The sequence below is a fragment of the Hydractinia symbiolongicarpus genome, chromosome 3 (assembly GCF_029227915.1).
Source record: "Hydractinia symbiolongicarpus strain clone_291-10 chromosome 3, HSymV2.1, whole genome shotgun sequence".
NCBI lineage: Eukaryota > Metazoa > Cnidaria > Hydrozoa > Anthoathecata > Hydractiniidae > Hydractinia > Hydractinia symbiolongicarpus.
The window spans coordinates 23,244,289-23,262,222 of record NC_079877.1 but is presented as its reverse complement, the minus strand read 5'-3'; the positions used below and the strand labels follow the sequence as shown (position 1 = coordinate 23,262,222).

Sequence of the window (17,934 nt, the reverse complement as noted above, 5' to 3'; positions counted from 1 at the left end):
CTACAATGCTGTCTGGGCACTGATCTCTCAATTCTTATAAAAGATTTCCTGGTCAAATCGATGTTGACATCTGACTTGACAATTACGTAGATTTGACAACCACTTCATATGGGAAATTATCAAATGCTGAAGTGATCGTTGAAGTAACCGGATTCAAAAGGATGACATTTAAAACAGAGAAATTCGACAGCTAAGAGGGTGGTTTCATCATGAAAACAGAAACCGCAGATGTGCAAAAGCTAATTAGCATTCAGGAAGATTTTAGCCTAATTTCTATTCTTGTGAAGGCATGACATCCCTCAAGGACTTAAATGTAAATGTGGAAATTGAATATATTTTTAAGATTAAACAGTCTTTGATTTCAGATTTATTCATGAAACAATAAATATTAAACTTGCTCATTAGTCTATATTCGTTACACGCCAAATATAGTGACTGAAATGCTTTCAAATGCACCATAGCATCCAGAAATAACCATATAGTGACTAGTTCGAGTTACAGAGACTCCACTTTATTTTTTATCCAAATGCCAATGTTTTTGTTACTTTTGTGACTAGGCTGCAAATTGCTTCAATTACTATGTTTTTATTAGGCTACTAGGTACAAAATTGATTATGAACCTCGGTTGTTTCCATAGACCTCACTGCATTCGACCTATAGCGTCACAACCTCTGTCTCTATTTTCCCATGTTTCTGTTCTTTTAAGAACAAGAACTTCTTTTCTTTCAGAAGAGAGAAAGCGATATGAAGAATGGTATGAATAAAAAAAGGTGTTGTGGAGCGGGGAATAGGTCCCCTAGGTTCGCAAGCAAAAAAGCATAGCTGCCACTTTTGACTGAAATGTATGAAACGTGTCTCATATTGTCCAATCAAACAGTTTAATCTTCGTCAAAGCAATAAAGGTTTAACATGCAGAATATGTACCGGAGCTTTCTGTATTAGGAAAACCAGAGTATGTTCCGGACGTAATATTCCATGGGAGTTGTGACTTTAAATTTCGTTTAGGAACTGCTAAAAATGTTAGACGAAACAAGAATGGTATCCGGCATCGGTGTACAGTTCGGTCCAAGATACAGAAATGAAAATTATTTTTTTATCTTGAAATTATTTGTATATCCGAAAATTATTTCCTGGTGTAGAAATTATGAGATTAGTTTTTTTAAAGTTGTTTTGATTGAATCTAAAAAATGAATGCGATATAGTTGAAGAGTTTGAGTACGTGTTGACGATTGCATGAGAACTGCTCGACAGAATTTAAAAGTCCTATGTAAATTTTTTTCTAAATTTTTCGCTGAATCCATTGGTCAAGGGTAGACATTGCGAAAATCACACTAGCGCTGCAGAAATTTAAAAAATTCAATCTAGTTTCCTGACGGGGAAATTATTTCCCCATTTAAAGCAACAATTACTTCCTGACGTAGATTTCCCCAATCGTTTTTAACGTGAACTGCTGTATGCTTAACGGCAGTGTTAAAATTTTTATGACCTACTACATGACAATGTCTACTACCCAGGGTGTTTCATGACGTGCTTACATTTTCTAAAAACAATATAGCTACAATCATTCACAAACAATATGGCTCACACCGCCCCCTGCGTGGCATTTAATGTTGAAAACTGCACTTTAGGTATGAGCGGTGGAAACGATTAACATGTGATCACGGCAACCTCTAAATAAATTTTGATCACACCGCTTCCTGCGTGGCATTTAATGTTGAAAACTGCACTTTAGGTATGAGCGGTGGAAACGATTAACATGTGATCACGCCAACCTCTAAAAAAATCTGTAGAATATGTAGCTATATTCTTGTATTGCCAGAAACTTAAAGCAAAGTGATAAATTTATTCTAGAACTATAGTAATTAACATCACATAAAAACTATTGTTCCCTTTTAGTTCCTTTCATGACGTAGTAAAAGTGTAGAAAAAAAACAAAATTTATAAAGAGGGTGGGGGACGGTCATAATACATTTCCAAAACCATGAACAGGAGTTAAGATAGCATTCTTGACCACAATGACTGTCATTGCATATAGTGATGGGAGGCACAAGCAGCAACCTTTAAAAATTATTGTGCGAAATTTTGTCATTATGCCATGATGTTACAGTGAGTCCTGTGCACTCTGCTCGAACGCTAATATTTTTATTCTGCCAGTCTGCATTTCCTTCGAAAAACCTGTGAGTTCGACGCCTTTTAAGGAGATTACTAATTCGTTAAATAGTGCATCAAAACAATGCATTCATTAACGGAATTATAATTGAAAACAATTACATATTAAATAGTATTGTTCTGAAATACGTTGTTGATTATGAAATACAATTTCCAAACTCTCCACACTTAAAAAGAAATTAAGATAAACTAAACATTAAAGTGTAACTTATATTGACAAGTGTAGTCATGTGTTGTTTTTACAGTTTGATCAGGATTAGAAGCAAAGATTAAAAACAAAGAAATTCATAAATAGATAGATATAACTTTGAGTTCTTCTAAAAACGTCGTGAAATCTGCCGCAGACTCAATTTTATTTTGCGAGTCCTTTCCTAAGCAACGCATTGTGTCACAAGATATATCTTAAGTCATTGTCATAATGCTTTTGAGTAACATTAACTATCAATGTCATGTTTACAAAGCACAACGAGAAAAGATGAATTGCGCAGGCGGAGGAAAGTAGTAACCTGTTACGTCCCTGAGGTTACTACTGACTTGCATAGGACGTCGCGGAGACAAAGGCGGACCGAGTTCCCAACTTCTACTAAGGCAATCTTCAAGGTAGTGTTCCAGTCGCTTACAGTTCTGGCCTAAAGAGTCTTTTAGACTTCCTGTCGAGCATTCCCAGTTTCGAATCTCGTTACTTTTATCCTTGTTCGCGCATTGAAATGCTAACCTGTTTACAATGTTGGCAATGTTCAACTCGTAGTCTCTTCTAAAAAAATCACTGATGTCATCCCTGTTTTGTAAACATTGGCACATATTACCCTGCATCAATGTTAGATCTGGTGTTAAATTTAATTTCACACGTTCGGTTGCAAGCAAGGTTTGCAAGCTAATTAAATATTGTTGATGAGGCGTAGGAGGTGGTCGGCCTATGAAAGTTTTACTCCAAGACAACTGCAAACGATTATTTGCAATACCACGCATATTGGTTTGACCAAACTCTGCAATTTTAGAGGAACAGTCGGTACAAGGACTTAATCTTGTGTACAAGTAAAGATCGGGTTTTTTCTTATTACCATACGTTTCTTGAAATTTCGAAACTAGATGGTCAAATCTAGCCAGTACTGTTGGCTCCGTATGAGAATCTCTGATCGTCTCGTTCATGCATGTTGCAGCATAGTTGTTGCCAACCTGTAGAATATCGTCATTATAACCAGTTGGTGGGGGATGAAAAGAATCAGTCATTCTTTCGGCAGTCATGTACAAAACAGCGTACTGTTTCCTACAAGGCACTCCTCCCGCTGGTGCGAACACATCGAAATGGCTTTGATCAATGCAGATACTATAAGGTATGACGAGGCCAATTAGTTTTAACACCTGTATGCAAAGATACATCCTAAAAAAGAAAAACAAAAAGATTTCTAACCATACTTGTGTACAGTAAATATATAAACACTGTGCAGCTATTAAAAAAATGATTATATGGCGGTGCTTAACCGAAAGAGCAAATAAATCTTAAATAATTTTTTTATTTTAATGGGTCCTTAGCCTAATGGAACGTTAACTTTAAAGAACGAAACTTTCGATATAATTTTTTTCCAATAAAACCATATATAGGATATTACGCAACGACTACAAAAACTGTCTGATGAGCAAATTTAAAAACCTCGGGTTTTGTAATAAAAAAACGCCATTAAAATAACAAAGAAATAATTTGGCCAGAAATGAAGGCAATTGATTTCGTGTGTTACAAAAATAATGAAAGCGGGGTTTGTCTTCTGGAAACCACGGATCGAATCACCTGCGTGCAAAGTAGCTCTAATTAAGTCAGGGGAAAGTGTTTACTGTTTCACCAACCAAATTGGCATCGAAATCTTTGAATTATTAAAAAGTTCTATTACACCTATGCAACAGTACCTTCAAAGCATTTACTAGTGGAAGTAATAAGTTGGTCTAACAAACAATTTACATCATATCAGTGTAATGTACGTTTGATGATCCCTCAGCGTGAAACCCCGAGACATGTACTTGTTTTAAATATTTATGTTATAAATAAATAAAATAATTCATTTATGCTCTACATGTTGTATTGAACATTTTTATCATATCATTCCATCACAAGATATACATCATTTCATAACAATTCGGTGGAATGATATCTTGATTACAGAAACCGATGTGTTAATACCCATCATAGGTGCATTTATTTGTATTCTGTCAACACTTTGAGGGACCGCCAATTGTTTTCCCTGTCACGTTATTGCAGCCGGTTGCTACGGGCGAAAATTATGGGCACAAAATTTATTTTTGTTGTTTTTAATCTGTTCCGACTTTTTTTCTAAAGTTTTTTTTTGTGTAAAATTTTCTGTTTGGACAAATACATTCAGTTTGCTGTTTGAAATCGTTTTCCAAGAAGAATGCACAGTAATTAATTGATTACGCTGCAGTACTTGATGCGTTCACACATGGAATTTTTAGGTGCACCTCAGCATTGAAATTAAATATTAATGCTTCATCAAGTCAAACGACTAAATGTTAATGATTTTTAAATTGTCTATTATTTTAGTTTTATCATTTTCTGCGACTTTTTCACTTTCGAATAAAATTGACATATATAAAAAAAATAAAGTTATAGCTTGTGAAGAGGAAGCCAAATTAGCGTAAATACAGCTACATATTTTATTTTATAAAACTGTGAAAACGAGACTCTTTAAACGGATATATTGCGCTTTGTTATTTGTTTAATCGATTAGTAATTATGCTCAAGAATAGCTTACAAATCTCTCAAGAACTTGTTATTTGGAATATTCTAGTAGTTCTTAATTACATAACGCAGATTGCAATTTATCTTGCATTACAAACTTGCAAGATTTTAACTTTTATAAACTACAACTCCTCACGGATATATTGAGACAATAGCACATTTTCGGCCCATCTTTGACTCAACGTTGGCATATCAGCGTTGAATAAGCAAGAGACATTCATAAGTCAAGATTTTGAGGCCCCTTCGGGCGTATTAATTCGCCAAATGTAGGACAACATGTACACACATCCGGTAGGCAACGGTATTAGACGTCCAACTAAGGTCCTAATTCTGTCGTCTTAAGGAGAAAACAAAAGGAAATCCTTCAGTATTAAACATGTGCCCAATACAGGATATTTACTTGACAAAGTTTGAGTCGTTCGGTGGACGTTGTCAGGAAAGGTTTTTGTCCTGTGAGAAGAAAAAATATTTGCTATTGATTTTATCAATATCGCTATTAGATTGAGATAATCTAAAGTCGATTAAAGCAACTTTGTCATATAAAATTTTTGCGTCTAAACGTTGAATCCACGTTGTATTAACGTTGAATCAACGTTAAATTGGCAAAAAAAGTTGCGACACTTTTTCTTTTCGAAAAAGGTAACGAAATACGCATTAGTTTACGTATTATCAGTTGTTAAGTTGCACCTTGTCTTTCCTTCCACCACGTTTTCTAAAAAATCGGTAAGAATCATTCTCTCGAGTAGACTTGAGTGAGAAATTTAATTATTCGAGACAAGCCACGATGTACAAAGTGAAAGTCAAAGCAAAACTTGTGAAAGGCATTATATATTGTAACTTTCTGTTTTCTAATTTCTATTTTTCACGAGATCAACCTAGTCATAAAATTAACAGCACAGCAAAAGATTAATCTATGAGGAAAAGACACGTGATATTCTCATGAGATCACCTCTGGTGGTGAACACGTATACATTAGCGTCAAATAAAAGTAAAAAAAAGGTGTAGTATAAGAAAGCACTACAGGAAATCGAGATATCAGAACAATTTCGGTAAGAGCAAAGAAGAAGAAACCGCATAGGTAAAACTAAAAAAAAACAAAAAACTGAGACATCCTTAGATGTAAAAGGGGGGAGGGGAGTCGTCCTCAAACATATATTATACTACGGCGTACAAACAAAACGATTACAATACGTCTGAACTATGCAATACATAATAAAGAAACTATAAACAAGAAGCGTCCATTTGATCGTCAAAATATTTCCTTTCTCGAAATACTTAATAAAGTTAGAGGAACTCCTTTTAAACTGAAAAAAAGTTGGCAAACTAAAAAAAATGGTTGAAATTTTGTTCGCCAAATGAAATTTCAATTGGGAAGACATTATCAAACGGTGTTCCTAAATAAAAAAGTAATTTCTTTTCTTCTGGAAAAAATCAAAAAAGCAGGACTTTGACGTAATGGAAATCTAGGGTTTTGATAAATATAATTAAAAGAACAATAATTTTGCACGAAAAAATGTCTTCCCTTTATTCTACCTACGCGTAAAGTGAGCTCAAATCATACCCAATTGGGGATATGGCTTTTTGTTATCGATTTGCAAATTCATACACAACGAATGTTTGCATCAAAAATTACTATCAACGCACAAAATAATAAACACTTTTCTTGGCTTTTTTATGCAATATATTGCGCTTAGGAAGAAAAATAGTTACAGTACGATCGTCATTAATCATATTTCTACTTTTTTCTCATGTTTTTGAAACACAAGAAACTAAAGCTCTTTAGATTCCTTAGCAACACATTTTGCGTTCCCGCGATAACAGTCCGAAATTTGGCAAGAAGAACGAAGCAACTTTCTGTGATAAAAAAACAAAAGTTTTTTTTTTACTTTTTGCTTTATTTTTTGCTTCTCCATACTTCTAACTACACTACTCGTGTTCTAACAACTTTTTAAACTACTTTTAGGGCATTTTTTCTGTTTATTTAGCTATCTAGTTATCCAGCCACCGAGCTAAAGCTTGTATTTTATTTGGCTTTTATTGCGACGTTGTTTAGCCATATATAAATCTAAACAAATCGATTTTAAGATTTTGACTACAACGCAGGTTTTTAGAGAGTATCTTAAAGCCAGCTAGCCAGCCTTACTTATTCCTATTGTTTTGAGTATTTTATCCATTTTGATATGTGATTGTTATGTTAGCCAATATTTTTATTATTTGTGTTATTTTCACCAACATGACTTTTACTCAGCTTCATATGGGGTTGTGGCTAGCTGCCTCTGGCTAAAAGTTAAAAGTAGCGAAATACAGAATTTTCAAATAATCTTTCTTATATTAAATGCAGTTATGTACAAAGCTACATCTTTTACTGTGATATAAACTTTAGCAAAAGTCAGACATTCTTGATGAGGCCACAGTCTCAATAATTCTTTTTGTGAAGGGTATTACGCCTATACGCTTTACCTGTAATAAATGCTCAGCCTGGTGTTAACAACGGACTCTTACCTGTGTTTTTATTTAAACCATAGTTGTGATAAACTTTTTTTGGAAAAGGGTGTTACGCCTATATACGGATGTACGACACAGTGTTTATACCTGCGTACTAAATGCATAGCACGGTGTTATGATTAATGCATAAACTTTCATGGAAACTTATTCATCAAAATAAAATAATATTAAACCATTGTTTTCGGTATGACAGGGGTAAGAACGGGTTGTAAACTGTGTTTTCATTTTAGCCAAATATGCGGAAAGTGATTTTTTGAAAAACATATATATACATATTACACCCGAAACACCAAAATGCTGTGTGCGCCTTACTCGATTTGCGACATACTGTATACTTGTACTAGATAGCCCATCCCCCCGGGCCTCCTTCGATACAGATTTATTTAGCCCCTCCACTTTCAAAATTGCTCCGCCGGGCCTGTAATATACTATTTTGAAAAGAACTTGAATTATAATTCCTAAATTAGACAAACAGAGGTTTCAAAAGAATTAACTTACACAAAGATGTATATTTCCTGTGCTCGATCCGACGTTATAAATAAATATTTCTTACCTGTGAGTTAAACCATACTCAAATAATTCGGCATTGTTGCGGATTTGCAAATTTATGTACAAAAAATATTTACATCCATGTTTTTAAGCATTGCAGAACGTAAAAAAACGCTTTCCAATAAGGACCATTATTCCTTCTCTCTTACCTTGCTAACATTGTACAGAACAAATTGCTGAGGCAGTAGAGACAAGAAGAAACTGCGGTTTTAAGCACACATTTCTGTGACATGAAGGCATTAATGTTAATTAGAATTCTTTAGGCCAACCTACATTAGGGATTTTATCTACGCTTGTCGGTGGTTTGACTGATACATAGCCCGCTTATTTTTACTTTCTGACATGTGTTGAAGCCTGCCATGAAAAAAAGCTTTGACCATCTTATTATAAAATTAATCAACACTCGTGCTTAACCCTATTCAGCCCGGGGTAGGGGGGGGAGTGTAGTCCCGGTGGGATGGGGGGATAAAAATGCCTTACCCCATAAGTTCACTTGTACTGGGTTATAACTTATAAAACTTGGTACGAATGATGTCTGTCACATGACAATTAAAATTCATGCCTCAAATGCTGACTGTCAGCATTTTTTTTTGCTGACCTCAGAAAGTTTTTTGAAGTTGTGTAGCTTCAAAATAGATTTTTATGTCTTTTTTGTAGATGTTGATAATAATTTTAATTTTAATTAATAAATATATAAATAAATAAATAAGCATATTTAGCTATTTTGGCTTAGTTTAAGACCCTTTGAGGTGCCAACGTAACAAATATTATTAACATTTGAAAATAAGTCAAGTATATATCCACACCTGGTTAGAGACATAATTCAAAATAAAAGGGCGAAAGTGGGCGTTCCCTAAAAATAAAATAATAACGCCCATAGGCGTCAAAGGGCGCTAAAAGCGAAGGGCTCACGTTAATAGAACAATTTTAGACATATAAACCTAAATGTTACCATTCTAAGTCTAATATAATATCCATATACCAAAATGCTAAAAAAAAATTTGAACAGTGCCTTTCAAAAAGGGCGTGGCACACCACCTGCTGTAAATTTTTGGAATTTTTTTTCTCCATATTTCTCATTCACAATGAGAAAAAATTAGCCACTAGGATTTTTATATGGCGGGAATTCTGTGTTGTGGCAAACCTGTTTTTTAATAGGCCTTTAAAAAAAGAAGCGAACAGTCGTGATACTGCTACTAATTCCCTATTCCCTCTATACGATAAATGTGCAATGCATTCTGGTAGTTGTAGTCAACAGCAAAATAGTAGAAGTTTGCTTGCATAGCATAGTTTGTTTACATCTGTTAAATACGCAAACTACTATGGGGATAATATTATCTCCAACATTTAAAAATATAATTTTGGTATGGAAATAACGGAAAAAAGATTTAACGCCACTGTGATTTCATTTTTAAAAAAGCAGTAGCACCATGGACAAATTACTACAGCCCTTAGATACATCCTCAAATATTTCATCAACAACAACCTTGGAACCTAGTTTTTCTAAAACGCCAGTTAGTTTTCTAAAAAGCCAGTCTAGCCAGTTATAAAATTTACTTTAATACTCGCTGTAAATAAATTTTAGTTGCACATTCAACTTCACACATTCTTCTGTAAGTGTTGAACATCGTAATGTTTTGTTTACAAAGATTTATTCTATGGAACTTTTGAATTCTGCATAAAATGTTTGTTTTTAGACAGGACTGTTTCGAGTTTTGACCTCGAGTGTTACCGAAAGTAGTGCTATTAAATTATATTATTATAAAAACACTAAACCGAAATTCTTTTTTTTATTATTTTTATCTAACTTACGCGGTTAACAAATACAATAATAACTGATCAACCGTACTGTACCGCAAAAATATCGCCCTCAGTCATTGCACCAATCTCGCAAGTCGGTCCGCACTTAGACTTCGGGCGATATTTTGCGGTACAGCCCAGGGTAATCTGTTAATATTGTATTACTAATACCTGTACCTAAAGAGTGAAGGCAGTCAGACACAGTTTGCAGTTGGCTACAAGCGAACGTCAAAACAATCTTTCTAATTTATGATAAACAATACTTCTGAAGAGAGAATTACACAAGTAATATTCACTGTTCACCATCGGGTATCACTTGACTGTTGACTGTTGACAGTTGACGCTTACTTGTTTATTAATGATTTTCTAGTACTGTTATTAACAGCATATGAAGCGCTACTACTTTTTTGGTATTATTAAATGAAAAACTGCATGTATATGCACGAATTGCGTTGATCCGGTGTAGTTAGGAAAAATAAACATAGCCCACTTTTGCTTACTTTTTATTGCAAAATAACTAACATGATTAAAAAGTTTCATCTCTCTTCAACCCCACGCAACATGATCACATGTTGATTAAATTTATTGATTACGTTGGTAGGCATGCCATTTTGTTGTTTTCCGAGCTATATTCTGTCTATGATTTGTCCATAGCATTAGTTAAAAGACTATTTTTAGACGAATTTTTGATCAAAAATTCAGACAAACAAAAAAGCTATAATGTTTTCTACTTAAGAGCTAATTTCACCACTAATATTTTGATCTAAAAAATTATACTTGAAAACTTTAAAAAGTAAAAAATAATGTCATAATTGTTTATGTTAAAACATAGAAACATGTAATATTTAAAAAAAGTAAAAATGACATCACCGTTGAAACATTCGGAGTTTAGATGTCAACAAAGTTTTAATCTGTTTTGTACAGGCACATAGAACTGACACAAAACTTAAAATGAAGTAAGTTTTAAATATTTCATCTGATTTAGTAATTTACCTTGTTCATATTTAAAGCCAGAGACTTATTTCCGATCATTCATCCTCTGTGTCACAAGCGTCTGTTTTCATTTGCTATACGTATCTAGGTATATAGCAAAGTTCAAGTTTCATCTCAGTCTCAGGGGGCTGAGAGAAAATATAATAAAACTTTGTTGAAATGGTAACGCCAAATGTTTGAAGTGTGATACAAGTTTGTATCTTTTAAAAATGTTACCGCATATGCTAAAAGCAAACAATCCTGAGATTTCTTTCCTCCTAAAAAATATATGTACAAAAGCTGCTAACATTATGGTTTCACTATTACTTTCAAATTCTTTGTCAAATCCGAATTTGGCACATCACAAAATTCACTTTAAATTGAGTGAAGTGCAGAGGGAAAATCAAAGGTACCAACGTAATCAATAAATTTAATAAACATTGGTCAAGTTACGTGGGTGGTTAATGACAGATGAAACTTTTAAATGATATCACTTTATTAGTAATAAAAACAACAAAAAGTTGACTCTGTTTTTTTCTTTTAATCACGTGGAATTACAGTTTTTTGTGCATATGCATGCATTTCTTTGTTATTTAATATTACTCGTAAGTTATGGGTGTTCCACATAGAATTGCGATACGCTCAGTCTCAGATAAGTGTCTAAGCAAATATTCTGGACTGCAGCCTCGGAGAGAGATAAAATTTTGATTGCTAGTGACATTTGGTATTCTGTTGATGTATGTTTTCGTTTAAGAAAATTAATTCTGTTCATTTAGTGGCAGATTTAAGAATTATATAAACTATGCGGTACAACACAGATTGCTCCTTTAAGTTTATTATTGCTAATCAGCAAGGTCGCTATCTTCGGTAATATACACTTGAAATACAAAACCGCTGATTTGCATACGAAGAAAGTTTAATTACACATAGTTCAATAAGTTGAAGTTTGTTTGTAGTTAATTAACAAAGGGGAAAATAACGTTATTTTATTCGTAATTAATAATAAAGTGTCACCAATCACAAGACGCATCGTGAGCTATTTAAGAATGCTGAAATTGATCTGAGAGTATTTTTCGTAGATCGCATATTATAAGGCAACCGCTGGCTCGAAGATGTCATTAATCTTAGATGTTTCTTTGGTGATTTGTCTAGCAATGAAGATTATTCTGTTGGGTATGTTTCGTTGTTGCTGTTGTATGTTTATTTTTTTTGTTCTAACATCGATGTTGTTTGTGTTGTTATTGTTTGATCCTGTTCTTTTCTTTTTAGTGGTGTTGTGTCTATCTATCAATGACGTCATCTATCTGACAAAAACAGACGAAAATGTCATAATCATTAACGTTGTCATATTATTCTTGCTTTCCTCGTTTGTAGCCATTTGGAAGTATACCAAGGTAGGTACCACAACGTTTTTTAATTATGATGCTGTAGGTTGAAATAACCGCTCCGGCGAACTCTACAAGTAGTTTAGTCAGGTCGTTTAAAGCTATTTATTGACTGGATAATAGTTTATGCTTGCCGGAAAGCAACTTAAGGACCTTTTCTTGGGTTTGCTTTGCTGTATTTCACCTTCTTCTTCTTCTTTGGTTTTCCTTCATTTACTAACTTATAACATTATTTTCTCATATTTATGTTACAACAACTTGCCTACAGTGTTTTTTCTTTATTATTAGAAATTAAAATTCAACATTCATACAAGTTTGGTAGACGAACAAGATTTTCATACGAATCACAAAAGTCAAGCATCCTTATACCCAACTGTACAAGCTAACAAGTTAAATACTGTTTCTAGATTATTTTCATTATACGCAAAAAGTGGATGCAAAAGAAATAGGGAGCACTTGCTCCTAGGGGAGGAACTAACATCTGATCCGATAGGCATATCTGTATAAATAACTATGAACGGTACAGCGCTCCTGAAGCTGCAGAAGACATTATATGGTATAAGTATTAGTAGATACTTTTAATAGTTATCTGTCAACATTAAATTGAATTGTAGCTAAATCGCTGGAAAATCTTAGGAATGCCTTAGAATATTTTTCATCATATATGCCAAAGTGAAATGGAATGTTTAAATTTCTTTGTGATATCATATGGCGTTTTCTTTGGTTTAACAGAACTAAGATGGGATAACATATTTGATGCGGATAATATTTCGTTAGATAAAATTACGTTAGTGCGTGCATGTGCTATTTTGACAACAGTGCAGTTGTATTCAAATACTTGCATGATCTACTAGAATATTCTTGTCCTTATTTTATGGAAAAGCTCGAGGATGATTTTATTACGAAGGATTCTTCTCTGAAAATCAGGAAAAAAATATTATGTTAATTGCGAGGTATTTGTTTTTAACTTGTAAGTAACTTTTTAAATACTGTTTCAAGTATAATATAATTATATGGAGATGAAATTCTGAATGTTGATTGAAATAAAAAATACATTTTATAACACTGTTGTAATGAAGACATCAAGACTGCACAAGTGTGAGTTTACGTTATTACGTATCATTGAAACGTCGTATGCATATGAAAGTTTTTTTAACCTTAATTTAAGCATATGATACAGGTTAAAACGGGATACTATTAACTTACATGACTTAGCCCAAAGTTACGTAGCTTATGTAAGTATAAAGTACGTTTGATATCTACAACAAACTGTCGAAAGAAATACACTTTATAAATATTATATAAAGACTTACTCAGGGTTGATTGTTTTTTCTCTCTATTTTCATTGTATAATATGTAGAAATTCCATGTCACACTTTAAAGTCTCCTATGTATTTGAGTTAGTTAAATATTTTGTGTATTAAATAAGGATAAAGCAGGTGACAGTTAAAACTGCAATACTTAATTACTTTATGTTTTGTTTTAAAAATCACAAAGTATGCTTACGTTTCTGCGTTTTAGGGACTTGTCCAACTGTTACCGTTGACCATCTGTTTAGGTTCAGGTTTGTGCGAAATCAAACTTCTGCTTAATCGCCCCAGTCGCCGTATGAAATCTACATAACATTTAGAATATTCTTCTTTATATGTACAAATATAAACAGCTTTTTGTCCAGTTTTAATACGTTCAGTATTCCTGTGAAAGTAGTTAAGAGTGACAATTAAAAATGTAGAAATGTAACGCTAACATGTAGAGAGTTAAGTTTGAAACAAAAAAAAATTAATGGTAAAATGATTTGAATGATAAAACCAATATGAAATCGATCACAAAAACAGTTTTGCTCTGGTATAGAACAGAATTGGGATTTCCGTGCATTTTATCAGACCTGATTAGAAGGTTTTAGAGAAACAAATTATTTCCATAACATCATTGCTTGTCTTAAAGGAATATCTCTTCTGATTCAGTTAAACTTGTCCTTGACATGTTAAAGACAAATTAAAAAAAATGGAAATGGAGAAGCTTCTTATTAAAAAAAGATGACGCCAACAAAAAAGTAATGACGTCAGTACTGATTGCTTTTGTGTTAGATTAAATCATCTGTTTCATTACTTTTTGTTTTATATTCACTTATTTTTCAAGGAACTGTAAAGTTAAAAAAAGATTACCACCCCTCTAAACAACATGGAATCCTCATATATGGCTAAAACACGGTCCCAACACGAGTTTTAGATTCCGCTTTGACATTAGACCAATTTTGGTCACACCGAAAAGACGTCTATTATTCCCATTCCTTGACACGTTACACCAGGGAAACAAATGACACTAGCCCATGCCTTCAATAGTCCCATTTTTGTATTGACGTCAGCCTAAAGAATTGACAACGCAGTGTAACCTCAAAAGGTCTTTGACTGCTTTAAATAAAATAGACACACCCTTTTTTCCTGTGATTCACAGTTACAAAGTGGCGTATCATATAAACTAGCTACAAGTCCTGTGTTAAAATATGCAAGGTAGACGGACAAATATAAAATATATTTGATTTTGAATGTCTTAATAACATCAGCAAAGTATTATAGAGTATAGAGCTTAAAAAGTTAACAAAATTAATCCCCTAGGATGATAGGTTTAAAGGGTTTTTAATCATGTCATTCACAAATCGGTTTCGATATAGGTGGTTTTGCATAAATTGACCAATTTTGTTTCCAGGCAGACTCTAGTTACCATTGTGAATAAAGACCTCAACGGGATAAGTACAAAACATTAGTTTAGTCATCATAGAAGCTGATTTCACTTAATTAAATTGGCTTTAGATTTTCATCTTTTTTGTTAAGGATATATCTACAATGCCTGTGACAAAAAGCTTATTTCCAATGTAAGTAGCATTCTCAGTTTTTCTTTCTATCCTTGTATCAGCTAGGAAACCTGCTTACCATTCAGATTGGTTAATAAACACAGAAGCATTATTGAATGTTAAAAGCTCTGAGAGTTAGATTCTAGAATCTCAATAAAGCGGGAACCAAATGTCAATTGAATTCTATTTATAAAAACTCGTGCGGAAGCTTGTTGTGCTTCACAAGTAATTTTCTTGTTGCTAAAGGAGGTTCCGCCTCCTGCCTTTCCAGAACTTTTGATAGACTTTTCTAAAGTGAAATTCGCAAATTGGCACAATGATACTGCGTCGTGAAAGAAACAAAATGCCGGCAATAAACTTTTCCGCATGTGAGTATTTTTTATGACGTCATCGATAGATTGAAATAATCTGCTTGTAATTCAATTCCGTTTGTTCTAGAACGAATTTTAAAGTTTTGTGCAAAATGCTCTACCAACTCAATAGAAGTTATTTAACATATTTTCCAGGTTTTTTTAATAATTTGCGTAGAAAAACGCCATAAATTGCTCTAAACTCTGATTTTTCCAGTTTTTCGGGTAAAATTGAAAAATTGGATTAATCAGTTGTCCAAAATTTACAGAAGGATTTCTCTTAAGGATGCAAATTTGTGTTGTGAATTTCAAATTCTAACAAAAGTTATGTCAAAGAAATTTAAGGAGTAATTTCCAGTGGTGTCCAATATCTAAGGATCTGAAAGGTATTGGACCTAAACATTTGCCATGTAGGTGTCTAATAGATAAGTATAAAAAAGCTCAGTAATTATCACAACCATAAACCACAGCAAAATAGGTGTTATTAAAACAGGTATGGAGATTATTTTGTCGCTGTTTTGCCTTACTTATTTGGTGAACGTTTCAACTCATTGATGGTTATGAGGGTTATACAACATAACTGTAGTTAATAAATCTCCCAACTTCTCGATCTTTATTTTGAACCACCAATAGGTCGTCGCAGAAGAATATTTTAGTAATAAAAAAAGAATTAAAGAAGGCATCGTAACGAATAACATTTTTATCAACGCACAACCCAACGTTGCGAAATGTCTAATAAATTATCAAAACACGTTGAAACGTATTGCTAAATAATTGCTACTTGAGAGAGATTTTTAGAGAACCGCATGAGCACAGTTGGCAAATGCCAATCGTGTTTGAGCGGTCAAAAGGGTCTATGTTGTCAGCAAATGAAAAACACTGAGTCATATCAAAGCTCCACCAATGGAAAAACATACAAAAGATTTCACAATGTCAAATGTAAAAGTACAAACGTTATTTAACTTATGAAATATTTCCTCTGCAAAAACTTTCAATACATTGGAAAATCAGAATATTCAATGAACCGCTAAATAAACCGTGTGGAAAAGGCAAGGGCAAACATTGCGATAATTTAACAATACATGCCATGTTACTATAATCGACCTAATTAAAAAACCTCTCAACAAAAAAGAAACATTTAACATACTTTTAGAAAATAAAGAGATATTTGAATGCTCCGTGTAAAAATATAACTCGTACACAAAACATTCGTCTCAATCACCCTCAACATACCACTGGTTCTCTATAAAGCATTTTATTATGTCTTCTTCAACTACATGGAACGCCATTTTTAAGAGGACATGATATTAGCTGACGTCATATTAACAACATCAATACACTCGTTTACTGCACTGAGAGAGATCGACAGCCCAAATTTCCACCAGAAACGATTTTTCTCTTTTTTTTCTCTATTGTTCGCCGATAAAAAAATAAATAAAAAATTAGAAATAAAAAATTAAAAAGGGTGTACAGTTGGTGAGAACAGATTTTTTCATCACTATCTCTACACGTTTTTATTTGCGCGCTTTCGTGAGAAGCATTTACAGCAGCAGCATTTAAAAAATTAATAGGACATTTCTTAAAGGAATTGAACAATTTTCTGTTCCCACATCTATATTAGTATTCGTACAGGTAATTATTATTTATTTTCCTGATGCATTCAAGCGCATCCTTGCTAATATCCATGCAACGCACTTACTTTGAACGAATGGAGTATATGACATTTGCTTTGCTTTTCACTTAATTATTGAAAACATACCATTGCACATATTTCTTTAAATCAATTTCAAATAAAAAGTTTGAGGTAAAGATTGTGATACCATCATATCCTCCGTTATTAACATGCACTCATAAATGTAATTTAAAAAATTTGCATTCTGTTTACAAAGAGAAACCATGCTACTGTGCAGAATCCAAACGCAAATAGAATTTATGAAAGGATTTTTAAGGTAAGTGACGTGCTAGACTTTGTTTTTATTAGATATAGGAGATAGTTCCACATGACATGTGAAATAGGATAATTGAGTATGATTGTATTTGAAATGGTTAAGCGTTTTACACCTTTTCATGCGTGGTTTACTATACCGTCTAAAGTTAATTGCATCCAACCCCCTCTTAATAAAATAAAACTATTTTTTAAACTTATATTTTCGAATGGTTCTTTACGACTAATACTACTTGTAAAATAGACCTACATGCTACTGCCCAAAAATGTTTAAATGTTGATAGGAATGATAATCTACGAAATACACACTGCTTTTGATAAATTTTGCAAGACTTCTACCAATAGTTACCGACTGTCTATATTTATACTATTTGCCAAAAGAACACATCCATATACTCTATACACATATACTCAATTAAAATTAATGAAAGTCACCGAAAACCACTGTCAAACCGAAAAATCCTATGGAGAAACGACATAAATTTAATTGCAGTGCGTAATCACATTTCAGGGAGTGCCTTTTAGTGGGAGATTTAAATGTCGGCTACCATGTCTGAAATGCTACTTCTAAGGACCTTTTTTGTTATGTTTACAAACCTATAAATAATATGGAAAGCATAAATGGTACAGTAGATGGTAAATTTCTTTCCTAACAATTA

General features: G+C 33.2%; 2 protein-coding genes across 2 annotated transcripts; one reads left to right on the top strand and one right to left on the bottom strand.

Annotated features, from left to right (window-relative positions):
- Nucleotides 1–1,986: 1,986 nt before the first annotated feature.
- Nucleotides 1,987–11,073, bottom strand: LOC130636310 (uncharacterized). Its single transcript, XM_057445984.1, has 2 exons — nt 10,766–11,073; nt 1,987–3,550 (listed from the first exon to the last, which is right to left on the bottom strand). The coding sequence occupies exon 2, from the start codon at nt 3,547–3,549 to the stop codon at nt 2,623–2,625; it is 927 nt and encodes a 308-aa protein (XP_057301967.1). The 5' UTR covers nt 3,550; nt 10,766–11,073; the 3' UTR covers nt 1,987–2,622.
- Nucleotides 11,074–11,356: 283 nt separating this feature from the next.
- LOC130636959 (uncharacterized) lies at nt 11,357–13,192 on the top strand. The gene is made up of 5 exons (XM_057446811.1): nt 11,357–11,360; nt 11,429–11,481; nt 11,824–11,917; nt 12,014–12,138; nt 12,418–13,192. The coding sequence occupies exons 1-5, from the start codon at nt 11,357–11,359 to the stop codon at nt 12,634–12,636; spliced, it is 495 nt and encodes a 164-aa protein (XP_057302794.1). The 3' UTR covers nt 12,637–13,192.
- The last annotated feature ends 4,742 nt before the right edge of the window (nt 13,193–17,934 follow it).

What these genes read in the sequence shown, in the direction of transcription:
- LOC130636310 (XM_057445984.1), bottom strand. Translation starts at nt 3,549, where the DNA reads ATGTATCTTTGCATACAGGTGTTAAAACTAATTGGCCTCGTCATACCT.
- LOC130636959 (XM_057446811.1), top strand. An exon ending in ACATTTGGTATTCTGTTGAT is followed by an intron (nt 11,482 to 11,823) that starts GTATGTTTTCGT and finishes TATTTTTCGTAG; the next exon opens with ATCGCATATTATAAGGCAAC. An exon ending in AATGAAGATTATTCTGTTGG is followed by an intron (nt 11,918 to 12,013) that starts GTATGTTTCGTT and finishes TTTTCTTTTTAG; the next exon opens with TGGTGTTGTGTCTATCTATC.